At 36.0% G+C, this 26,057-nt stretch overlaps 3 protein-coding genes and 1 pseudogene across 9 annotated transcripts; 3 read left to right on the forward strand and 1 right to left on the reverse strand.

Annotated features, from left to right (window-relative positions):
• Positions 1-1,845: 1,845 nt before the first annotated feature.
• LOC142523961 (uncharacterized) lies at positions 1,846-3,140 on the reverse strand. The gene is made up of 2 exons (XM_075627692.1): positions 2,665-3,140; positions 1,846-2,503 (listed from the first exon to the last, which is right to left on the reverse strand). Exons 1-2 carry the CDS (start codon positions 3,138-3,140, stop codon positions 1,846-1,848), a joined length of 1,134 nt encoding a protein of 377 aa, XP_075483807.1.
• A 4,325-nt stretch (positions 3,141-7,465) lies between these two features.
• On the forward strand, positions 7,466-14,962 carry LOC142524186 (uncharacterized). 5 transcript variants are annotated; one of them, XM_075628009.1, is made up of 18 exons: positions 7,466-7,871; positions 8,316-8,374; positions 8,462-8,593; positions 8,849-8,989; positions 9,301-9,357; positions 10,348-10,442; positions 10,671-10,803; positions 10,904-11,062; positions 11,393-11,583; positions 11,694-11,760; positions 12,320-12,453; positions 12,539-12,605; positions 12,716-12,778; positions 12,865-13,109; positions 13,189-13,318; positions 13,630-13,722; positions 13,867-14,067; positions 14,248-14,962. In XM_075628009.1, exons 1-18 carry the CDS (start codon positions 7,550-7,552, stop codon positions 14,518-14,520), a joined length of 2,562 nt encoding a protein of 853 aa, XP_075484124.1. In that variant the 5' UTR covers positions 7,466-7,549; the 3' UTR covers positions 14,521-14,962. The 5 variants fall into 5 exon arrangements, with proteins under 5 accessions (XP_075484124.1, XP_075484125.1, XP_075484126.1 ...); XM_075628011.1 differs by having other exon boundaries at positions 7,637-7,875; XM_075628013.1 differs by having other exon boundaries at positions 7,733-7,871; positions 8,458-8,593.
• A 950-nt stretch (positions 14,963-15,912) lies between these two features.
• On the forward strand, positions 15,913-20,643 carry LOC142524223 (uncharacterized protein At1g51745-like). 3 transcript variants are annotated; one of them, XM_075628097.1, is made up of 4 exons: positions 15,913-16,243; positions 17,795-18,261; positions 18,506-18,769; positions 19,146-20,643. In XM_075628097.1, the coding sequence occupies exons 1-4, from the start codon at positions 15,999-16,001 to the stop codon at positions 20,270-20,272; spliced, it is 2,103 nt and encodes a 700-aa protein (XP_075484212.1). In that variant the 5' UTR covers positions 15,913-15,998; the 3' UTR covers positions 20,273-20,643. The 3 variants fall into 3 exon arrangements, with proteins under 3 accessions (XP_075484212.1, XP_075484214.1, XP_075484215.1); XM_075628099.1 differs by having other exon boundaries at positions 16,015-16,716; XM_075628100.1 differs by lacking the exon at positions 15,913-16,243 and adding an exon at positions 17,426-17,521.
• Positions 20,644-21,229: 586 nt separating this feature from the next.
• LOC142525562 (pentatricopeptide repeat-containing protein At5g16860-like) lies at positions 21,230-24,673 on the forward strand (annotated as a pseudogene).
• The last annotated feature ends 1,384 nt before the right edge of the window (positions 24,674-26,057 follow it).

Below are 26,057 nucleotides of genomic sequence, written 5' to 3' on the forward strand. Positions count from 1 at the left end.
TTGAGATGCAGATCCGACATCCTGAAGTGATGTCGGCAGATTCGTTGATGGACAGAGATTTCTACTCTGCGATATCAGTTTTGGCCGAAGCTAAAGATATCGATTTCAACATAAATCTGGCACCGATTGTGAGCAAAGTCAAAGGTAGTGATCCAGAATGGCCGTGTCTCTCGTGAGAAAAGGCACGAAGAATTCTCATCCATGTCTACACAGATGAGCGCTGGTTTTGCTAAAACTCGTGACAGGGGTGAATAAGTGCATTATATATGACTTGCAGCGAAGGCACGATCCCAAATTCAAAGATCTGAATGAAGACATAGAGCCTATACTTATAAACGCTGCTCGTCTGCTATCCATTGTTGGGAACAACCCACACCCCGAGAGGCCATGGAATATAAAACTACATGATGAATTCCGTGCCAAGATTATACAGTACGTTGTCAACTTTATATTTAAAATATAATAACTTCATTATTCTTTTTTTTAATGTTAACAATAAATATTAACTTCTCATTTTTTTTTTCACAGCGAAGATTCAGGAGCGTTTGTGTTAGCTGTTGCCGGATACTCTTTGTCCAAGAGTGCGCAAGTAGTACTAACTTTAGATGATAGATTAGTATCTGAGTTTAGATACTTTTTAGCTTGTAATATGTTCCTTAATGATTGGTGATTATTGTGATGTATCGGACAATTTTATGTCATTATTGGAACATCGTTTTCTTATGTAATTTTTGGTGTTATTTTGTTGGTCGACCACTCTCGTTTTTGGTTGACCAAAAATTGTCTGGTCGACCACAAAATTCTGCTAGTCGACCATAAACGAGTTTGGTCGACCAACGAGTAATGGTCGACCTTTACCTTTTATGGTCGACCATTATATTGTGTTGGTCGACCACCACTGTTCTTTTGGTCGACCGTTGTTATTTAGTTTTAGGGTTTAGGGTTTCAAGGGTTTAGGGTTTTTTAGGGTTTAGGGTTTTTCATCCCAATCTCAGTATTTTGCCACGATCTAAAAAACAGGATTATGTTATATATTTCAAGTTAAATTTGAATCATGGAATCGAACAAATTTTTTTATATTTTTTAAAAAATATAAATCGTAATTTCAAGATTATGTTATATATTTTAATTTACATATGAATCAATTCATCACAATCTCAGTATTTTGCCACGCTCTAAAAAACAGGATTATGTTATATGTTTCAAGTTAAATTTGAATCATGGAATCGAACTAATTTTTTATATTTTTAAAAAATATAAATCGTAATTTCAAGATTATGTTATATATTTTAATTTACATATGAATCAATTCATCACAATCTCAGTATTTTGTCACGATCTAAAAAACAAGATTATGTTATATGTTTCAAGTTAAATTTGAATCATGGAATTGAACTATTTTTTTATATTTTTTAAAAAATATAAATCGTAATTTCAAGATTATGTTATATATTTTAATTTACATATGAATCAATTAATCACAATCTCAGTATTTTGCCACGATCTAAAAAACATGATTATGTTATATGTTTCAAGTTAAATTTGAATCATGGAATCGAACTATTTTTTTATATTTTTTAAAAAATATAAATCGTAATTTCAAGATTATGTTATATATTTTAATTTACATATGAATCAATTCATCACAATCTCATTATTTTGCCACGATCACAATTATGTTACATATTTTGGACAATTATTAATATATATTTAAAAAAAACAAAACTCACCATCAAGCTAATGGTCGACCATGAGATTGATGGTCGACCTAACAAAGCTAAGGATCGACCATCATCCTACCGATAGCTTGATGGTCGACCATCAAGCTAATGGTCGACCCTCAAGCTATCTCTTGCTGAATTCACCAATCGAAGGAAATCTGTTTTGTTTTCTTCTGCCAACTCTCTTCTCTAGCAAAGGAGGCAACACCAATGGAAAATTAATGTTGCGTGGCCATTCATTTTCTTTTGGAACGAGATACACAGTCTCTGAGTAAGCCATGCACCATGACATTGTAGAATAGTACTGTGAACACATATCATATAAATCAATATTCGCTAACCAACTAGCTGCGATGGCATGAGCACATGGGATTCTATCAATATCAAAAACTCGACATGTGCATCTTTTTGATTCGAGGTCCACTATGGCCGAATGTCCACGACTCCTAACATCAAACTGCATACGTCCTAATTCAAAAACTTGCATTCCTTGGGCATCTGTGAACCTGCTACGAAGAATCCCCTCGATCGTAGGGGTCAAGTTAGTGTTACTTGCAATTGATGTGTGGCGATAACAGGCAAACCAAGATGAGGCCAGTTTCTGTAAAGAATCTAAGAGTGCAATGATTGGCAGCTTCCTTTCTTCAAGTAGTCTAGCATTGATCGACTCAACCCCGTTTGTCGTCATAATATTGTAACGGGTCTTTGGACAATACGCTCGAGTCCATCTATCAAGTGAGTCTCTCTCGTCCAAATATTGCGCTGCCTCAGGATATCTATTCCTAAAATCATTGTATGCAATATCAAACTCGAAAGTTTTATAAATTTTTGCAATGTGCAAAAACATTTCGGTTGCACCCTTCTTTTTGCATCTAGTCTTCATGTTTTGGGATAAATGCCACGTACAATGACCATGATGTGCATTTCTATAGACAGTAGAAACCGCATTAATGATCCCTTATGCCTGTCAGAAATTATCACCAATTCATCCTCGTCTGGTACTACTTCTAACAACTTCGTTAAAAACCAACTCCACGAAGAAGTACACTCGACATCTACGATTCCCCACGCCAAAGGATATTGGTGATAATTTCCATCTTGTGCCGATGCCACTAGTAAAACACCATTATATTTGCCCTTCAACCACGTACCATCAATTGATACAACTTTTCGCATACTTCGATATCCTCTAACGCATGCACCAAAAGCAAGAAACATATACTTGAATCGATTTTCCTCGTCGACAAATATGTCTGTAATACTTCCTCGATTCATCCGCTCAACCATGTGCAAATAACAACTCAATTTATTAAAACTCTGCGTAGGATCACCTTTCATCATATTGTCTGCTAGTTCTTTCTCTTTCCAAGCCTTGTAGTATGATATATCAGCATTCATACTATTGCGCATCATCGCCATCACTGCTTTTGGTACAATTGGCACTGGATGACCTTGGAAATTATCCACTAACATATCACGAACAACAGCAGAACTTGCTCCACGGATTCTCTTTCGTCTCCCAGTCAAACTACATGTATGTGTATTACAATATGTTCGAATGGAGAATGCACGTGAATCATTCTTAATCAAAGAGGTCCAGATTCTCCACTTGCAATCAGACACTACACATTTTATGGCGTACACATTTTGGCTACTTTTAACCGTCTCAAATTCAAAGCAAGCTTCCAAACTTATTCTAATTAGCTCTTTTTTCACCGCTTCTCGATTTGGAAACTCTTGACCAACAAACAAGTTTGAACCATCCGTGAATGAAAATGAGTCACTGTCAATATCCACATCCGCATCCAAATTTGCATCATTGCTTTGAACCAAATTTGCCTCGACCTCAATTGCATCATTACATGCTTCATCATATAACTCGTCTGTGTTACTACGATCCACATGCATGACATCCACGTTATGCGCTTCGTCGAAAAAATCACTGCTATTATTACGATCCACAGAAACAATATTCAAGTGAAAATAATCATCAAAATGCCTCTGTTCGTTAATATTGCAATTGTTTTCATCAATACCATACCCGTGCACATTATCAAAAGAATCAACAGAAGCAACACATTCAATTTCTACTTGAAGCACCGGCCTATTTCTCGGACAACCAAGATACAAATATGCTTTCAAATCATGGTCATTCTCTATATAAGTTGGTTGAATGTTGCACGGCAAATCTAGAAGATAACTCAACCTCAAGTTGGCAGTGTCTTCTACTTTTCCAGCTCTATATAGTTCACTTTTTAAATTTTCAAAATAACAAATATCATCATCCACTGGAATAGCAACAAACTTTGCATTGGCCCCTGGATTCCATTTATAAACCAGCCCCTCCGTCACTTCCCATTTCCCATCAAAATGAACAACAATAACTGTTGGCATATCTACAAAGTGCACAAACAAATATGATAATTAGAATGAGCAAAATTATTTAATAACAAAATAAAAACAAAACCGCACATGGTCGACCAAAAATATGTTGGTCGACCAAGAAATTAAGTCGGTCGACCATGATCATCATGGTCGACCATTAAGAGTGTGGTCGACCATGAAAAAATTTTCATTGGTCGACCAGGAAGAACTTAATTTCTCGGTCGACCATTAAGAGTGTGGTCGACCATGAAAAATTTTTCATTGGTCGACCAGGAAGAATTTTTCTTGATCGACCAACTTAATTTTGGTTGGAAAAAATTCTTCATTTTAATTTTGTTCGACGAAGAAAACAATGAACGACACAAATTATTGATCTTCAATTTGGTCGATAGCTGCATGAAATGAAGAAAACAATGAACTGGTTTTCAGGAGCAAACTTACTTTATTTTTCTTCAAATAGAGACGAATTGGTCTTCAAATACAGAAGAATGGGGCCAACATATGTGGGAGTAGATTTAGATCTGAATCTGAGGAATGAGCGCAACAACACCTGAGCAACAATAGTGTCAATTTCGATTTAATGTGACGCGGAAGTGGTAGATGAGGAAGATGAGTTCTTTAAATTTGGGAAGCTTACAATTGGGGAATTTTGTGTGGATTTTGTGCGTCGAATGAGAAGAAAGAGAAGAGATTAATTAATTTAGGAAGTTACAAGTTTCATTAAGGTTTAACATACTAATCAAGAGTCAACTCCTTCTTTTTTAAAAAAAAAAAAGTCAGACTCCTTGTTTTTTAAATCCTTCGTGAGGGGATCTCATTTTTTTAATTGGCCCAAAATGTAAGAGTGATTTTCACCCATTTTCATTTTGACACAAATTTGTGTCATACGATCTCACGAATTGTATTTTGGGAGATAGATCTCTTATTTGTATCATACATGAAAAAATATTACTTTTTATGCTAAGAATATTACTTTTTATTGTATATATTGATAGGATTGATTCGTCTCACAGATAAAGATTCGTGAGACCGTCTCACAAAATATCTACTCTTTTATTTTATAAGACCGAAGTTTTTTTATAATTAATATAATTTATATTTAAATAAAAATATTATTATAATATTAAAAACCATAGAAGGTCATATAATTTTGAAATTATTATATTTAAATTAAGATTATACCATAATTATAGAAATTAATGAGAATTTAAATTACAATTTGGAATAATGAAATTAAAACCAAAACTATGACACCTTTTTTGTAGAGATTATTAATAATAAAAACAATTATTATTATTGAAATATTATTCTATAATATTTATTGATTAATCAAATAATTTAACTTATATTGCACCAAATATTTTAAAACTATATCTTACATCTAACAACATTTACTTTTCTTAAAAATATTACAAAACAAGGAAAATAATATAAATCATATTGCGTTATTTTAAATCATAGTATTACTTTTTATAAATAATTTTTTATTAAATATATTATAAACTTTTCTAAAATGAAATCTGATATTATTGTTTATTATTATAAAGTGTAAAGAGTATGCAATCGATAGGTAGCTTGCAAACTAATTAAACCATTTAAATCAAATTAAATTTGTATTTATTGAGTTAACCGATTATTGCACAAAAATCAAATTAAATTTGTATTTAGGTGTTTTGGCCACCTAAAATTTTTTAAATTTATTTTTGCCCTCTAACCTGTATTTTCTGGCTCAGTCCTTACTGATGGGTGTGATGTAGTGGTTCATTTTGAAAATGTCTATTTGATGCGAATATAAATATTGAAGCATGTGCTTTTTACGCGTTTCTAGAACTAATTGCTAACGTGTTAGCTTCTTTTTATTCTTCCTCTCCTACACCATTTAGTTGGGTGAACGGTGAGTTTTCAACTTGGTTGACTAAGCTTGTAAACTCGTAAATATTTCTCTCCTTTGATTTGAATAAATTACAAGCTCTTATCAAAAAAAAAAAAAAAACTAATTTTGACTTACTTTGTGTTTTGTTGGAACTTAAATGAAATTGTTAATGAGGTTGAAGTTGAAGATACTTCTGGAACCAATGTTTAAGCACATGGATATGTTGCTTGTATTTTTTAAACAATTTATTGAAAGTTATTTTTTTATGTTTGAGCATTTTTTTATTTTTATTGATCTCATAAATTTTTATCATGTAATATTTATTTTGTGAAACATAATTATCATATATTTAGATATTTTTTATTATTATATATTTAAATTAAAATATTTATTTTGTGTTTTGAATTTATATTTAATTATTTTGTTAAATAATAAAATAATAATGTTGCATAATACAAAATCACATATCTAAAAAAATTAAAATATTTTTTTAAAAAATAAAAAATTATATCGGGTTGGTCAAGTGAGTCGGGATAGTTGCATTGGTTCGTGTTTGAGTTCATATTTTTTGAGTTGGTTCGAGTTCGGATTGGGAAATTTTTTTGTAATTCTCATGCTTTAACCCAGCCCCAACTATCCGAATTGACACTCCTAAATTTTGATAATAACAAAACTTGTTATTGTGTTTCTAACATATTTACTGAAATATCTAAGTTGCTAGCTCAATTTGGAAGTTGGAACTCAAATTTAGCCAAGCTGAAAATCTGGTGAGTTGAAGTGTTTTGATGATATGTCATAGCTTGATGATGCAAATAACCAACAACCAAAATGACTTGAACAGAAAACTCAAATTGCTATAAGTCATATTTGTGTTCAGATAGGCTAATTCAGATGTTATCGGGGCAAATTGGTGTCGCAAGATCAAGTTGAATGTTCTCGAAGCAAAAATCGACACAAACAGTTCTCGTGCGTTACAAAACTAAGACGATATCTACATTCACAAGTCGAGGTTTGAATCAGAGCTTAAGCTGGAGAAAAATTACGTTGAACTTGTTGATTATATACAAAATGAAATCAACAAAGTAGAATTCACCAAATCTCATATCAGAAGACTTGATTCAATGTACCCAAATCAGCATAACTAAATTCAGCAAACCTAATTCAACAAAGCCAAATCACCGTGGCCGAATTAAGCAGACTAAATTAGTAGCGCTAAATTAGCAGATGTCAAAATTGATAGATGTCGAGAAAAATAACAAGTAACACGAATATGATCGTTTTAATGTAAAATTTTTTATAAAACTTCTCCGAGTCGTCATAATTCTTGTATCTAACGTTAATATCTCTCTTGAAATCTATAAATACGACATGTTAAAAAACAAACAAGAGTTTTTGATGGGTTGATTACATTATATATCACATTAGATTACACTATATAATATGTATTATATCACATTATTTTATATATATGAGTATCACATTTGTTGAATGAATTGCAAGCCAGATGAATTGCAAGCTAAGGGTGGGGTGATTTTTTTTATGCCACAACCACCACCGGTACAGGACACTCATGTCTTCTTGCCACACCTCTGCAATGTTAATTAACCCCAAAACTTCCACAATTTTCCGAGCTAATCGATTTTCCTTCGCTAAAAATCTCCGTGATTCTGGCAAATTCCGGTGTGTTGTGGATCAGATTGTTCACAGTTTCTCCGTCCCCTCGTCTTTGCTAACCTCCGGCAACCTTATTGCCGCCGCGGGTTCAGGTACCGCGCATGGAGCAGTGACGTCAGCTATTACGCAAGTTGCGGTCACTGCCGTTGCAATTGCTTCGGGGGCTTGCCTCTCCACCAAAGTTGATTTTTTGTGGCCTAAAGTCAATGAGCAACCCGGCAAGTTAAATCTCCTCGTATTTGTCCTTATGTTCTAAGCAACTCTGTTTTATCAAATTCGAAGCTTTCTGTAGAGAAGCACCACTTTCTCGAGGAAAAAGCTGAGTATATAATTGGTTAAGCACAATAGATTAATGAGTGAAATATAAAATGGAGTTCATAGATCGATTCAAGTGTAAAAGTGTCCGCATGTTTGCAGTCCCAGAAGGGGCTGGGAGCCTGGGACGGGTGGTCACACCCCTACGTTTAAAACTTATCGCGTGTGTGTGTATATACATGGATCGTTGCATAGCACGAGTCAGATAAAAGAAATTTACGAAGTTAGCAAAGCCATACTGCGATTGGCATGGCACCTCAGAGTACTGAAATTTATTGTAAATGACTGATAGGAATTTTACAGTATTTCTAATTTATTTGAGTGACAAAGCAGTATATCTGGTGCAGGAGCACTTGTATTGGATGGTGTAGATGTCACTGATTATCCTATATTCAAAGAAGGAAAGGTGCTTCATCTTTAATTGCATATGTTCATTTGAAGTCGAAATGCTCTACTGCTTTATTGCTACTAAACTCTGATTCTGTGAAGGCAGGTGCAGAAGGCAATAGCATTTGCAAGGAAAGCTCATCATGGCCAGATGAGGAAGACAGGGGACCCCTACTTATCCCACTGTATTCACACAGGAAAAATTTTAGCTGGTTTAATTCCATCGAATGGCAACAGAGTACTTAAATGCTACTTCCTGAAATTTAAATGCTACTTCCTGAAATTAAGTGCCGAAGTTTCTCCATAGATAAGAAACTGTTATGCACGATGTCTTTTTGCTGTCAAAGCATCATAAAAAAAATTTGCTTCTTTGACTGTAAATTGCATATTTGATAACTTAGAGTTTCCTGTCTTGTTTTTATTTGAGTGCCTCTATTGTTCATTAATGAAGCTATCTGTATATATTTTGAAGTAGCAAAATGCTTTTATGAAGGCAATCGATACAGTTGTTGCTGGAATCCTACATGATGTGGCTGATGACACTTGTGAAAGTTTGGACAGCATAAAGCGGGCGTTCGATGCAGATGTTGCGAAACTGGTGGGTGGAGTTTCCAGACTAAGTTATGTCAATCAGGTATAGACGTTTAACATATCAATATAATTTTGAACTCTAAAATTTTCAGTGTTCACATTTGAAATGCCAAGGTGTTAATCCATTATAGGAGAAACAATTCAACTTCTCGTGGGAGGAGTTTGGGGTTATCCAACCATATTGTTGTCAGTTCCAAACTTCCAGTGTTTGATTTGTCAGGACTTAAGCAAGGAATTTTGACTCTTTTGCTATGTGCACTCCTTCTCATTCTATCGCACTTTAATGTCTACTCCCCCTTCTAAGATGGTCAGCATTTCCATTGTTTTGGCACTCATCATATGCTTTTTCTCCAGTTATTACGTAGGCACCGCAGGATGAATGAGAGTCAAGCCACCATTAGCCATGAAGAGGTATACACAATGTTGCTATCATGTAAACAATTAGCTAAAGAGACATCTTTAGATGTTGGACTCATTGTTGTCAAAGGCAAGGGCCTCTCGCCGCCACCATGGGGTCATCGATTCACTAAGGCGAGCCCAGGCGCACGCCTGGACTAGCCTTGGAAGTTCACTCATGCGGGCTTAGTGAATTTTTTTAATTACATGTTTAAAACAAATAACCTAAACCATATCAAACCAACGCTCCAACGATGGAATCAAAAGAAGAGACCGTTGAGCAGAAGAACGAGGTGAGGACATCTACATCTAAAACAACTTGTGCGCCTTGTGCCTCAGTCTCCATGGTCCTTGTGCACCTCGGTGCGCCTTGCGCCCGGTTGGACCGCTTAATAGCTCTTGAAATGATCCAATAAACTCGCTTTTTTATAAGTTGCAATCTTAATGTCATGCCGAAGACATTTTTATTTATTTATTTCAAGATGTTGCTGAATCAGTGCCCTATGTTAAGAGAAATCGAGTTTCAGAATCAATAGCTGGCTGAGTTCTTGTAATTAAACTAGAAAGAATCACAGAGGCCAATGCTGTTCAATATAGCCAGGAATCCGACGTCATGATGATAAAGGATGACTATAATTTTTATATGTTCTAACATTTTTCACGGCCATGTTCTTAGAAGTATGAGATGTTGGCTTTATATCTTTCTTGTTCACACTTTACTTAAATTTCATGCGGGAATTAGGTGTTCGAGGCTTCAAAACACTTATACAAGTGTCGTGATATCAGTGCAGTAGTCAGTACAATTATATTCTCATCCAACTGCGTTGATTGATATTTTTAATCATAACATTATTGAGCAACATAATTTCTCAGCTAGTACCGAGGAAAAAATATCTTGTTGCAGTCATTTAAATATGATGATGTTGATGGAATCAGTGTTATACGGTTGTTTGTGATATAACTTTGTTGAAATTGAATATTAATGCCTAGAAATCTGTCTTATAGGCAAATAATTTACGAGTGATGCTGCTGGGAATGATTGATGATCCACGAGTAGTTCTCATAAAGCTTGCTGATCGTCTTCATAACATGAGAACAATGTACTTATACTATGCTTCCTCTGTTTTTCTTTCCATGTATCCGCCAGAGATTATATCTATAGGCATGTAAATGACAAATTCATATGTTATTACTACTTAAGTTTGGTCTGCCTTTTTTCACTTGTAAGTTCCACATTCTCTGTTTCACCGGAAGGACTTACATTAGCTATTCAACTGTCTTCTTCAAACAACATATCCGTCACTTGGTGTGGTTATGGGTTTTCGCAGATACGCTCTTCCTCCAACAAAAGCTCAAGCTGTTGCACAGGAGACATTAGCTATTTGGTGCTCACTTGCTTCCAGATTAGGCTTGTGGGCTCTAAAAGCTGAACTAGAAGACCTTTGCTTCGCTGTCCTCCAGGTTTATTGCTAACTATTTTTTAAATGTGTTCTTATAAAAATAGAAAAACATGACATCGATGTTAGGAAACATTACCCATTGGTACTGCCTAAATGTGCAGCCCAAAATATTTCGCCAACTACGAGCTGACTTGGCTTCAATGTGGAGTTCCAACAAGGCCGGAAATCAAAGAAAAATATCTGCAAAGTCCAGCACTTTAATTCAATTCCCTGAATGTGGAGAACCTGGAGACTGGGAAGAGGAAAATGCAAGCATGAAGGTAATCATTTTGAATGTGTCTTGATGTGAACCTAGAGCAGCATGTGCTTATTTCTATCCTTGATGAATATGCATAATTGTGTTGTAACTTCCAGTCATGTGAATGTTAGACATCTTAACTGCTTGTTTAGACGTGATTATCAGTGAATATATGTACTGCCTGTTTGGTTTTCTTCTAATAGTTACTAGGTATCCACCAATTCCTCTGTGTAGAGATGTTGGCGTAGTTTTTGTTGTCTCTGTATACTTGAGATAGTCTTTGTTTTGTCTTTATACATAACTTCGACCGCTCTGTATGGATCTTCTTATCCTTTTTGTTCTTAATCTGCAGGTTCTTTTGCAAGCTGTTCTACCTTTTGATCTCATGCTGGATAGGAAGAAACGTGTTCATTTTTTGAAAATTCAAGCAACCTACAAGGATACACATAAAAAACCTAAGGTTGTGAGGGATGCCGGCGCTGCTTTGGCATCTCTGGTTCTTTGTGAGGAAGCACTGGAGCGGGAATTATTTATCTCAACATCGTAGGTTATATCCATTTATACATAATGTATAAACCTAGTAATATTGCTGCTTTTCAAAGAGCATGATAGAAACCCACATTTTAACTTCGTTATATACATAATGTTTGCAGATATGTTCCAGGAATGGAAGTAACTTTATCCGGACGCCTTAAAAGCTTGTATAGCATCTACAGTAAGGTATGGATTTATTTCTTGGTCGAGTGAGCAATAATTTGAGGTAATACCCATGATATATTTGATATACTGATTATAAAAACTAATGCAGTTTGGGACTTTTTAAGATCTTCAGAGTTTAATATTTTGTACTGTTTTGGTGGAATAAATGAATCTTTTATTAAGATGTAATATTTGACTGGGCTGAGTTGAAAATTGAATGTGGCGCAAACATTAAGCATGTCAAAAAATGAGGATAAGTTGCACAGCGTGTGCCTAGGAATTGCCTCAAGGATGACAGCATAGTCTTTTCTGTCAAGACTTAACTCCTAATACATTTTTTAGCTTGCTTTATTTGTTTCATTAAATCCCTGGTTTGGTTTTGAATGCTCGTGCACTTGACATCGTGAATTCTTTAATATATATTTAATATGTAATACTTTTGAGAATTGTTTCTGTGACGATCGTCGTGATCAGTTTAACCATTCCTACTGTAAATATTGATACGTCAAGTGTTCATTTTATCGATTCGGTTGTGACACGAGCTTTTAACCAGTGCTCATTTTGATTTCACCTCTCATAGATGAAGAGAAAAGATGTGGGCATTGACAAAGTATATGATGCCCGAGCTTTGAGGGTCATTGTTGGGGACAAGAATGGGACTTTACATGGACAGGCAGTTCAATGTTGTTACAATCTCCTTAACATAATCCACAAGTATATGTCAACAATCACTTCTCATCCAAACAAGTCAGTTTTGTGGTGAAAAGAGTTATCAAATTTATGTTGTTCCTGCATTCAGGTTTTGGACCCCAATTGATGGTGAATTTGATGATTATGTTGTCAACCCAAAACCAAGTGGCTACCAGGTCAAAATTCTATTTTAATGACTGCATCTACCTTTGTTCTAATGTTTTGCGAGAGTACATCTTGTGCTGTAATTCTGACTCCTCTCTTTGACGTATTTCCCCATTCTTAGTCACTGCACACTGCAGTACAAGGTCCAGACAACTCTCCTTTGGAAGTTCAAATACGAACACAGGTATATGATTCTTCAAATTTTGTACAGGAACTGACAGTGGCAACAATTCAATTTTGTTGATGCTCGATGATGATTCTTTAATTTAGAGGATGCATGAATATGCTGAACATGGTCTTGCTGCACATTGGCTTTATAAGGAGACTGAGATTTTATTGCCCGCCAAGAGCATTGTAACTGAGCCTAAAGTAGGTGCCTCGTCAAATTTCTCGAAGGAAATGGAAGATCAGGGTTCCCTTGAGGATGTTTCTGTCTTAAAATACAGTGCACTTAAAGTGGGACATCCGGTTCTCAGAGTGGAAGCAGGCCAATTACTTGCTGCTATTATTCTTAGGTAACTTGCTACTGATTTGTCAGCTTTGACCCATGCATTTAACTTATCTTACTTGTGCATGAAACATTTATTTGTCCAGAGTTGATAACCACGGAAGAGATTTGCTTGTTGCTGTAAGCTTTGGACAAGCAGCTTCAGAAGCTGTGGCCGAAAGAAGATCTTCTTACCAAATAAAAAGATGGGAAACTTACGCAAATCTGTACAAAAAGGTGCGATTTTTATCAGTTATAGGCTATCTAATATGGTAAAAAGAACTCTGTGTGAGAGGCTAAAAGCTTGTAGTGAATTTTTTCATCACTTGTAAGAATTTAATATCTTTCAAAAATATTTTGTGCTTCAGATTATGTGGCATTTTTGCATTGTTTTAAACATGTATTCTTCCTGGAGCCTGAAGCAAAATGTTTCCAGTCATAAACCTTTAAAATATTTTGTATGACCACAAAAGTGTGTAAGTTATCTGAATTAGTTGAGCAACAAAATTTAAAGGGGTTACCTGTTTTTTATTTGTTGTAATTTTAAGGTGTCCGATGAATGGTGGTTTGAACCCGGTCATGGGGATTGGTGCACCTGCTTGGAAAAATACACTCTTTGCAGAGATGGGATATACCACAAGGTACCTACGGAATGCATTTCTTGTTTCTTCTTTTCCATGTGCTGATATAATTTATGTTCCTTCTTTTTCTTGCTTTGGAAATATTTTTCGTTGTTGTTTATTGCTCAATAGCAGCACATTCTAAATTACCATATAAATCTGCAGAAAGATCAATTTCAGCGGCTGCTGCCAACCTTTATCCAAGTCATCGAATTGACAGAGTGGGAAGAAGCGGAATATTGGGGTGTCGTTTCAGATGTTTTTGAGGGGAAATCCATTGATTCCACTGATGCTAACTCAATCATTGAGGAGAGGCCTAGCTTTACCTCTAAATCGTCGTTGCTGGACACTGGCATCAACAACAAGGTATATCCTCTGCGGCCATCAGATTATATGAAGTTCATGAAAAATTAACTAGTGGTTTCTTGTATTAAAATTGATGCATCCATCACGGCTTTTCCAAATCAATCACCTGGAAATTGAGGTGATTATTCAGTTTATTAATCATAATTATTAATCCACGTGTTAGTTTTCATTAAATAACAGGTACAACTCTTGAGGACAATGCTTCAGTGGGAGGAACAACTGCGCTCACAAGCTGGGTTACAGCAACTTACCTTTAGGAACTCGGTATCTCTTGGTGAAGTAGCAATTGTATGTTGGCCACATGGTGAGATAATGAGATTGAGTACTGGCAGCACAGCTGCTGATGCTGCTAGAAGAATTGGGTTAGATGGGAAGCTGGTTTCAGTAAATGGGCACTTAGTATTACCCAGTACAAAGTTAAAAGATGGTGATGTAGTTGAAGTCAGAATGTAAAGTAGCTGGAGTCAGAATGTAAATAATTTCCAGAGAAAATTCTTTGCAAGTGGTGATCTAGTTGACGCAGAATGTAAATAATTTAACAGTGAAAATTCTTTGCAAGTGGTGATCTTGATCCTTAAATAGGTAAGAGATTGAAGATCATACACGAGAGCAGGGTAGAATGATGCTGAAGCAGCATCTGTTTATGTGTTCAACTGCAAATTGTGCAAGGCTCTGCTGCTGTAAATAGGGTGCTGCACTGTTGTTTATGACTATTTATTCATCGTCAGCACTGGTTTAAAATGGTTAAATTCAACAGTTTTCCAAACCCAATTATCTCTGTCTAGCTGAACCACTTTTTATGTTATTTTCTCTTATTTTTTTAAATTGTTGAAGTGAAGAAATCAAGAAATGTTTTCGATTAATGGAAGATGTAAAAATGCGACAGTTTGTGCAATGGTCATTACTTATATTTCATCACAAATGCCCCCCTATATTACCATTTTATAAAAAGTTAATCAGGAATTGTCAGCTTGTGTTTGAATGTATGTCTATTCAATCATCTGCAGATCTAGAAAAACATACAATTGAAATTCATAATAAGTGCTTGCAACTTACATAAAAAAAAATTGATTCTTAGATTTTTCTTTTTCATTTCAAAGAAAATTCCTAAAACTTTATTTTTTTCAGATGTTGTAAATTTGAAAGACTTTTAATTAAACTCAGCTTTAAAAACTACTTTTAGTTTTTTTAAAAATGAAACGGTTTTAATGTATAAGAGTCTGTTTGGTTGGAGAAAATAATAAGCTAAAAGTACTTTTTGAAATTTTTGTTTTTTTTTTAAAATAGAATGTTTGGTTGCAAAATCTGTTTCGAGCTAAAATTTCAAACTTTTTTTTCGGCTCCTACTTTTGTTTAAAAATAAAAATAAAAACACTTGTTCATATTTATCCAAAATTAAAACGATTTTTTCAAAAAAAACACTTAAAAAAGTGTGATTGTTTTATTTAAATAGAAACAGAAACAAAAGTAAAAAATTATGACTTCTAAAAATGCTCTTGTCAAAATGTTATTTTACTAATTTTTGTAATAAAACAATATATTTTTTTAAAAAAAACAGAGCTATTAATCCATTAGCTTCTCTAACCAAACACGTTCTTAAAAATTGGATGTCCCAAAAAAGTTCTTCGACATTCGTTTGTCAAAGCACATCTCAGCTGTTTACAGAAATTTTTCATGAAACTAATCCTCGTCCAACTGGCACGTGGCAGCACAATTTGAACGAAATTGGGAGTTTTGTTTAGCACGTGCTTTGGGGACAAACTTATATTTGGGTTAAACCGCGATTTCATATTTAGAAGGGGTTAATCTATAATTTTCGCTTTTTTTTTTATGGGTTAGGTTGCATTCGGTTTCTGGTGGCCCAGATAACCCACGTAGGTCGCGCACCAGACTCACATACTTCCAGGCTTGAATCCCAAAGTCCGCATCGCATGAAATTGGTTCATACCGAACACTTTAAATCCACTGTTTACCTGAATCCAACCGCCAAGCAGTCCCCGTGGTTTCAATTGAATGCCCCCAATTGTGAAGTTCCCCAACATTTTGAAGAAAACCCTAACCCTACCCCCTTTTTCTTAATTACAATATTCAGATCGTTGAAAAGCTGTCTCTTCCTAATCCGTATAAAATTGCTGTTTACCTGTGTTCATTATGGGTGGCTTACCGATAGGAGTCGGTACGGTACTTTTGTTCTGTCGATCAAAAAGCAAAGCGTGTTTCTCTTTAGTACTATACGTGATTCCTTTTCATTATTTTGTTGGCAGTGGTGAAAAATAATGTGTCTCGAGGACTCGGTCTTAATTATTGTTGGTTAAATAAAAAGATGAGAAAGTGAGCTGGGTAAATCGATAAGGTGTGTAGAGGGTGGGAGGGAATAGGACTTGTTTTGTCTATACTCTTGTTTATGTGCCTGTTTCTACCTTAAGACTTATAGCATATATTTATATAGATAAAAAGTAGAGAGATGGGTAGTTCAGAATCTGGGGAAGTGGCTGATGGTTGTGTGGGGAGTATAGTGTGGGTTCGAAGGCGTAATGGGTCTTGGTGGCCTGGAAAAATACTTGGTCAGGAAGAGCTATCTTTGTCTCATATAACATCTCCGCGATCTGGAACTCCTGTGAAGCTTCTTGGGAGGGAAGATGCTAGCGTGTGAGTTTACACATGATCTTAAAAATTTCATTCCTGTGAAGCTTTATATGCAATATTTGTGATGGTGTGCTGCTATGCATGTCATTTTGGTGGATGCGTATGGTGATGGTTTTATGTTGATTGCTGCCTCTTTACTTTTCGTGATTCCGATGGATTAACGTTTTTTGATACCGATGGATTAACGTTTTTTGTGAATGACTTACTTTTTTGCTGCAGTGAGCTCAAATATGTAGACTTGTCAAAGGTAGAAGGATTTGTCATTGATGTTACTCAGATGCAACCTAGATTTACAGCATGGCCTTAATTTTGCTAGTGTCTATGATTGACCACGTTCTTAAGTATCTTTTCTGTTTATTCACTACCATGATATTTTGGGTCGTCCGAGCTCGTTGGCAGCATAAATTGTTATCAGAAGAGTAAAAAACTAATAAAAATGAAATCTAGCATGTATGAGAGGAATAAATGTACACTAGACATCGTGTCTCTCCGTGGTTTTTTAGGCTTTAATTCATTATTTTCAACTGAAAATAGTGTACAAAATCTCATTGCAGTGATACAATTCTACAGAAAGAAATGCAATTACTCTCTCCAAATTTCAAATGGTTATTGGTTTATGACCCATGTTGTCAAGGTCCATTCATGAACCACATGGACAACCATTTGGGTAAAAAGGCGATACTCAGAAGGGTTTAATTGCTTTGTACAGGACGAAAATTGTCATGAGTCCTAATGTTTAATGGCAGCAGTGAAGTTCCTGTTCCCCTGGAGTTTTTCTGTCAAATCTGTATGGAGAACTGAATATATGGTTTGTTGAATGTAATTTGGCCGCTTATTCAATATAATATAAGAAAATGTTTCTCTTTAATACAAACTATTTCACATGCATTAGTTTATGTGGCATTTGATTAGTTTTTTGCAAATTTATTATAGATCACAAAAGTAAATACTTCCTGTGAGACTTGAACTGTTTCCAAATCCTTCAGCCAGTTGTGCAGTTTGACTTCAAAATGAATGTCATTTTGCTAGTCTTCCCCAAGTTACTATTGTTTATGAATATTTTTGCTATGTGTGCCACCAGGGACTGGTACAATTTGGAGAAGTCAAAACGGGTAAAGGCATTCCGATGTGGTGAGTTCGATGACTGTATAGAAAGGGCTGAAGCCTCTCAGGGTATGCCTCCAAAGAAAAGAGAGAAATATGCTCGTCGGGAAGATGCAATACTACATGCTCTTGAACTAGAGAGGCAATTATTGGAGAATAAGTATGGGAAATTGGAAAATTCTTCTAATCATAGGAGCAAATCGTCACCAGATGCTGCAACATCTTCAGAGTATTTGGGAGATGGAGGCAAAAATAAAAATGAATCCAGATCAGATCAAATATCTGAAAGGCTTGGTTTGTCTCCTGTTGAGAAGAATGCAGAGGTCTGTCTGTATGAAGTGATTGCTAGAGAGGAAAGTCAATTGAGTGGAGATGATGATGGTGCCAGTGTGCTGCCTCGGACGCGAGGATTACAGGACTTTGGTCTCCGCGCTGCACCAATTAGTAAGCTTTCTACTTTAGTAGCTTCAATTTTTTTTTTTTTTGAACTTCTTGTTTGTCTTCTTACCTTATTATTTACCTTTTTAATTGTTGCCCTTAAATTAGAATGATAAACTATGTCCAGCATCAAAAGCTTGTCTGAGAATTTTCTGATTAAGAGATATCATAGAAGCCACTCTCTTGTTATACTGCTAAATTATCTGTTGTTTGAGTCTTACCCTACAGATGGTTCTGTTTCTGCCTACAGGAGAGGAGCTGTCCGGAGTTACATTTCGTGCAAAGAGGAGCAGATGTGCTTACCTGTCGAATGATTCTGGAGATTATTTGAATGATGGACGATTGCAATCCTCGCTGGCAGAAATGCCAGTTTCCAAGCTTGAAGAAAAAGACTTGCCCTATTCGGATTTGGGTGAAGAGCGTATTTCTGAGTCCACAGAGGATACAGAAACAGATTGCTCTGAGACAGATTCTATGGAATCAGATTCAGATGATGATTTGACTGCACTTTCTGGTTAGCATGATGAATCCTTTCATGAAACTAAGCAACTATCACATTTTCCTATGTTCCATGTGCTCATCATTTTTTGAAAAAACTATGTTCTGCTTCTAAAGCCTCACAGTTAATTTTTGTATTTGGCAATTTATTATTTTCTTCACCAAAATAGTATTTAATGGAACAACTTATCTGTGCCATGAGCAAGGATGATTTATTTGCAAAATGATGATTGACTCGGCCACTGTTTTAGGAATTACTGTTTTATCTGATCTATTAATTGATTCTTGGTGGTTGCTGTTCCTAACGTCCATGGCCAATTGATTTTACATAATCTTTTGACTGGGAAAAATAGTCTGGTTTCATAGGCTCATTTTTTTGCCTGGTTATACAGATGGTTCTGCCTCTATAGAATTGCATCCTAAATATCCGAGAATTGAAGCCAATGAAGGGCATGGAAGTATTAACAGTGATGACCCCGATGAATTGACATTTCCTGATGATTTGTCCAACCCAAACGAACATGCATCAACTAAATCAGGTGTATCTAAATGGCAGCTGAAAAGGAAAAGAAATAACCGTGGTCTCGGAAAGCGGTCAATTGACAGAACTGATTCAGAGGTATTCAGACGAAATACGAATGGAAGAAGTTCCCATTGGACCAGTGGTGGTACCAAGGCTGATTCAGGCCATAAAAGTTGTAGGACCCATGCGGCCAAATATAAATCAACAGGTCTAAGTCGTTCTAGTCACAATATCCTAGATTCAGATGTGATGACATGGGATAATTACTCTGCAAAAAGAGGATTTTGGGAGGATAGTCGTGAGTATCCAGACGCTATGTTCGCTGATAGGCATCATTTTGGTGGTAGGATCATGTTGGTGGATGTGGATTTAGAAGTTCAGGCCAGCAACTACCGAAGGGACGTTCCTATGATTTCAATGCTGAGTATGCTAAATGGACATGCTATAGTTGGTCATCCCATCCAAATGGAAGTGCTCGAGAGTGGGTCATCAGAAAACCTTCTTGCTGCAGCTGATAATATTTTCCCTGAGTCGTTGGAGAGTCCTAACAGGCTTCCCCCCTCATGGAGGACTGGCCGTAGGACAGCAAATTCTCGTGTTCCACGTCCACATTTATACTCATCAATTGAAAATGATTGTAAGCATCAAACTCGATCGGCCTATCAAGGTAGAAAGCTCCCATTTGGCTCCAGTCAAGGTCAGAAAGCAAATATGTCCATACCAATCATTTCCAATTATTCTGCCGATAAGATATTCTCCAAAAATTCACCGAGGAAAATTAGCCCATCTACTAGTCAGAAGATTAGAACATTGTCTTCAATTGCCTCTGAGCCGAAAAATCGTCGTAACGATATGAGAAGTGGTGGCAGCAGCAGCGGTGACTACCATGTGGATGGGCTGATAAAAACCGAAGCTCCACCCACAGTCGTTGCTTGTATACCTGTAAGCCTGGTATTCAGTAGGCTACATGAGGAGTTACTCGGGTGCCATCAGTAGCAACTGCTATTATGGTTACTACTAGCTGCATGTACATTTTAGAAGAGCAATAATAACGACAAGATCCAGCATCCTACTTCGCCGATTCCCCAATCTTGTTCACCTTTGGCAAGAAAAATCATTAGGGCCGACAGAATATCACGCGGAAGTGTCAAAGATTTGAAGTCACATTTATGTTATGTGGACATGAAAAGAAGAGGATGGTGGAATCTATCTGCAGCCTGCACGAGATAGGAATACATATTGCAGATTTATTTATATGGTTGAATGAATATGTACATTTTATTTTGACTCGTCAAATTTTTCTTTCCCTGGAGCAAGACGATAAGATTAATTCCCTGATAAGTTGAATGAGACAGGTGTTTACTTCTGTGTATGAAGTATATTATCAATAATTTGTTTTGTGATTATGTTCCCACAATCTATATTAGGCCTTGGTGCCGAAATATCTTAATTTGGATAATTTTGGTCAGAAAGGTAGAATATTTTGGAGGATAGGCATTCGCATGCGCATATCTATGTGGTTTACGAAAAATTCTAATTTGAAATTTCTAGTTCGAAATTTCTAATCTAAAAAAGTACAAATTACAATTGTTATTTAAAAGCCTAAGACAAGCAAAAGTTAGAGTCGAAAGCTACCTGTGATTAAATTTAAAAAAATTCATTTAATCACCCTTATGAATATATAAAAAATTATAATTTTTAGCTAAAAATATATTCACTGGTTGACAAGTATGTAAATTAATTATATTTTCGAGTAATTAACAAATTTATGGGCAACATAACGAGAAACAATATAATTACTATTATCTTTGATCAATTTTCATCTATTTTAGGAAAAAAATTCCAATTATTATATCATAAAATAATAAATTTACAAAAAAAAAAAAACCATATATCCAGCAAATATTTCCGAATCAACTATAAAAGCGCATTGCAGCGATATCACCGCAAAGTAAGCTTTGACAATTTCTCAAATGCTCTTTTCCTCGTCATTCCCGCCGAAGGCCAAACGTTATTCTGCCGCCGCCTACCGTTGTCTCCTAAGATTCTCTTCATCTACACAACAACAACGCGATTCTGTTACTGAAGGGAAGCTAATTCACCAGCAGCATAATTCGGGGTCTCCCTCTCCGCTCAAACCCGGATGTCACCTTCTGAATACTTTCCAATTACCTATCCCACTATGCCCATTCAGATGTTCTCACTATCCTACGTCATTTCTCACCTTCCTGTTCCGAAGTTTTCTTTAGGAATAGCCTAATCAAAAGGAAAGTTTCTTGGAGAGATCACACGAATGCCCTCAGCATGTTTGGTGAAATGTGGATTCTTGGTTGGGTTCCTTATGGATACACTTTCACCTACGTTCTCAAGGCATGTGGGGAACTTTCTTTGCTGGATACTGGGTCGGTTGTACATGCGCTTGCGTTTGTTACAGGTTAGGTTTTCTCCAATGTGTTTGTGGGCAATGCTGTTGTAGCTATTTTTGGGCGATGTGGGGCAAGTGATGAGGCGCACAAACTTTTTGATGAAATGCTTGTGAGAGGGATGTGTGATGTGATATCCTGGAATTCCATTATGGGTTTTTACGTTCATATTGGGGAGTGTACAAGTGCTTTGCTGATGCTGGGAGATATGGTTAAGAATGATGATTTTAATGTAGATGCAGTTAGTTTGGTAAATGTGATCCCAGCCTGTGTTTCTGTTAAAGCATGGAGGAGTGGAACAGAAATTCATGGATATTCGATCAGGAGAGATTTGTTTGAGGATGTGTATGTGGGGAACGCAATTGTTGATATGTATGCAAAGCGTGGATTAATGGATCAGGCAAAGAATGTATTTGATAGGCTGGAGGTGAAGGACGTGGTGTCTTGGTATGCACTAGTTACAAGCTACTCTCAGATTGAGAGGTTTGATCACGTTTTGGAATTGTTTGAGAGAATGAGGTAGAAAGAGATTGAGTTGAATGTGGTGACATGGAGTGCTATAATTTCAGGGTATGCACAAAGAGGACTTGGCTATGAGCTACTTGATATGTTTAGGGAGATGATATTTTCTGAATCGCAACCAAATGAAGTTACATTGGTGTCAATTTTATCTGGTTGTGCTGCAGTCGGCACATTGATGCAGGGAAAGGAAATACACTGTTATGTTTTGAAAAAAAATTTAAAATTGGAAGTTCAGAATCATGGGGACATGATGGTGATCAATGGCATCATAGATCTGCATGCAAAGTGCAAGAACTTCGGAGCAACACAGAAACTATTCAGTTTGATTGATTGTGAAAACAGAAATGTGGTTATTTGGACAGTCATGATTGGTGGTTATGCACAACATGGAGACGCCAATGATGCCTTGCAACTTTTTTCTGAAATGCTAAAGGACAAATGTGGCATTATGCCAAACCTGTTCACCATATCAAGTGCATTGGTGGCTTGTGTACGTCTGGGTGCCCATAGACTTGGCCAAGAAGTCCATGCTTATATACTGAGGAATTGCTATAAAGAGGGTATGTTTTTTGTGTCAAATTGCCTTATTGACATGTATGCCAAATCTGGAAATGTAGATGCCGCTCGAGCTGTTTTTGATGGAATTATTGGTAAGAATGTAGTCTCTTGGACATCTATAATGACTGGATACGTGATGCATGTTCGTGGAGAGGAGGCTCTCCAAGTTTTCAGTGGGATGAGGAAGGCCGGTCTCCTTGTTGATGGGGTTATTTTGTGGTTGTGCTATATGCTTGTAGTCACTCTGGAATGGTGGAGAAGGGAATAAGATAGAGGAATTTCAGGTGGTTACAGAAGTGGAACACTGTGCTTGTGTCGTTGATCATTTGGGTCGTACTGGACGCTTACATGAAGCTTTGAAGCTTATAGAGGACATGCCGATGGAACCCAGTCCAATAGTTAGGGTGACACTGCTTAGTGTTTGCAGGGTTCATGGGAATGTGGAACTTGCAGAGCATGCAGTTAATAAGTTGTTAGAGTTAAACTTTGAGAATGATGGCTTGTATACACTACTCTTCAACATATATGCCTGTGCTAGGCAGTGGAAAGATGTTGCCAGAATCCGATTGCTAATGAAACGTGGTGGAATCAAGAAGAGGCCTGGCTGCAGTTGGGTACAAGGGAAGAAAGGGACATCAATCTTTCTTGTCGGGGACAAATTCCATCGAATGACTAAAGAGATTTATAATCTACTTGGTGAACTGATAGCTCGCATCAAAATCTTGGGCTATGTTCCCGAAACTAGTTTTGCTCTCCATGATGTAGATAATGAGGAGAAATGAGATCTTTTACTTGAACATAGCGAGAAATTGACCCTTGCTTATGGGCTATGCCATTCTTACAACAGGTCCTGGCATGCCTATTAGGATTACCAAAAACTTGCGTGTATGCGGTGATTGTCATACAACTTTTAATTACATTTGTAGGATCATTGAACATGAAACCATTTTGAGGGACTCAAGTCGTTTCCACCATTTCAAAAATGATCATGCTCCTGCAAAGGATATCGATGAGGAGGAAATAGTTTCCAACCGAATGATTTGTAGAATGTGTCGGAAATATTGCTTCAGCCGCAAGAGAGGCAAAAAACACAATCTTGCAGTTCATTTTCGGAAATAGTGTACCACCAGTTTCACAGTGACATGTATTTGCTCCTCTTTTGATGGATAGGGCATGGAAGAACTGATGTTACGAAGTCCATTTTAATGGAACTAAACTTAAATGTTCCAACATAGTGTAGTTTCCTCACGCTATAGTTGCCATCCTTGCTCTCGAGGTAGCAAGACGATGTCAAGATACTATTAATGGTGGGCTAGCGAGACTCATAACCAAGGAAGCAACTGATATGAATCTGATCGAGCGTGGCTTGCTAATGGCTGGTGATGAAGATTCGAGGGCAAATCCTTTTCGCGAAAGGTGTGTGATGCATGAGAGTGAGTATGGGAGCCATATGATCATTGTTCAAGTGTTAAATGATGAGGGAGACCAGAAGCATCCGCGCCCGAGCGCCACACTTACTGCCAAGAAGACGAATTCCAGAACCTTCCGCGCCTGAGCGGTCAAATCCTACCGCTCGAGCGTTACACTTACTGTACAAGAGATGATTTCCAGAACACTCGGTGCTCGAGCGGTCAAATCTTACCACCCGAGCATGCCGCCTTGCGGAAATTTAGACTTTAACCTAATTTAGAATCCTAGATTATTTGCTAACCTATTTTGAGTATCTTTTTATATGTAAACAACATATAGACGAATATGAAACACAATTATCAATTATTTTGAGTTTATACAAAAGTTTTAGAGTTTTTCTCTCAAACATTCAAAGCTCTGCTTTTTTCTTCAAAAATCAAATTTATCAAAGTTTTTACTTTGTGTCGTTTGTCGACTGATCTTATACGGATAAGCTCTTTGAAGGTTTGTATGATTCTGAATTGTTTCAGTCGTAAATATTTTTTGCTAAGTTTTCATTGCTTAGAGGTGAATATCACAAAATTGTTGCTTGTTTCAAAAGATCGGGACAACACAACGTTCTTTGTTTCATCGAATCGAAGACGTGACTCCGTTTTCGAGTGCGTTTGCTTGGACACTGTTACTGTTGTTGATGCTATTTGTTTGGACTCCGTTTGATATCCGTGATTCCATTGTTACCATTCATGCATAGCATAACATTGCATTTTACTTGGTAGTGTTACGTGTCATTTATTTACGTCATAATTTTACTGGTTTGTCGTACTGAGGTCCGACCCTTGTTTTCTTTTTACGTTGTGGTTGTTTTTTAATATCATAACAGTTTATTCAAGGGGATTTGATGCATCTGATAGAGCGTCAGCGAGTGATACCCGGTAGTTGCGTCGGTCTGTGTCAGAGTCCCCTGATATTTATATATATTATACTAGTTTGATAATTTTGCCAGGGAGATACCTTGTGTAGTTGTATTATGAAGTTTTTATGTTGTTTTGGATTTGTTTGTGGTATGTGTGTCTAGTACTGGTCAGTGAGGCTGTATGATATTGGTTTGGTTGATCGTGAACTTGATGTTATTTTCAAGCGTATATTATTGTGTGTTTTTGAAATTTTTGAGATGTCGTATTTACGAAAATGTCAAACTAAAATTTCAGTGGGCTCAAATGAACGTTTTTTAAAACTCAATTTAGTTATTTACACTAATTAATTTTTGTTATTTGATAATTAAATATTAATTAGAATCGGTGACCTCAGCTTTTGTCACCGCCCTTTTTTACAATACTAAATCAGCCCTTAGATATGATTGCTCAATCATTTAATACTCTACCTTGGTCGTTCTCCAAAAAAATAAAAAAATAAAAAAAATAAAATTCTACCAAAATGTTTTGTCGTGAATTTGGCCTTCTTCATTCTTCAATGGATACTTTATTTTTATTTTGATAGAAAAACAATGACTATATATTTACTTTCTTTTTTGTTTTTTTTTCCCTTCTAAACACTATTCTTTCTAAAATATTTTGTAAAAAATAAGCACAATAATGTAGTTTATATTTTGTATTTTGAAATAGATATTTGTTTTTCAATCATAAATATCTTTGAAATACAATAATTTTGTGGGGCTAATAATATCACATGATAGACACGTATTTTTCATGTACTTTTATTTTGATTGATTGAAAAACAATGACTATATATTATTTCTAAAATATTTTCTAAAAAATAAGTACAATAATGTAGTTTATATTTGGTTTTGTATTTTCAAAGAGATATTTGTTTTTTAAAACCATAAATGTCTTTAAAATACAATAATTTGT

This window comes from Primulina tabacum, chromosome 14 (genome assembly GCF_025594145.1).
Source record: "Primulina tabacum isolate GXHZ01 chromosome 14, ASM2559414v2, whole genome shotgun sequence".
Taxonomy (NCBI): Eukaryota; Viridiplantae; Streptophyta; class Magnoliopsida; order Lamiales; family Gesneriaceae; genus Primulina; species Primulina tabacum.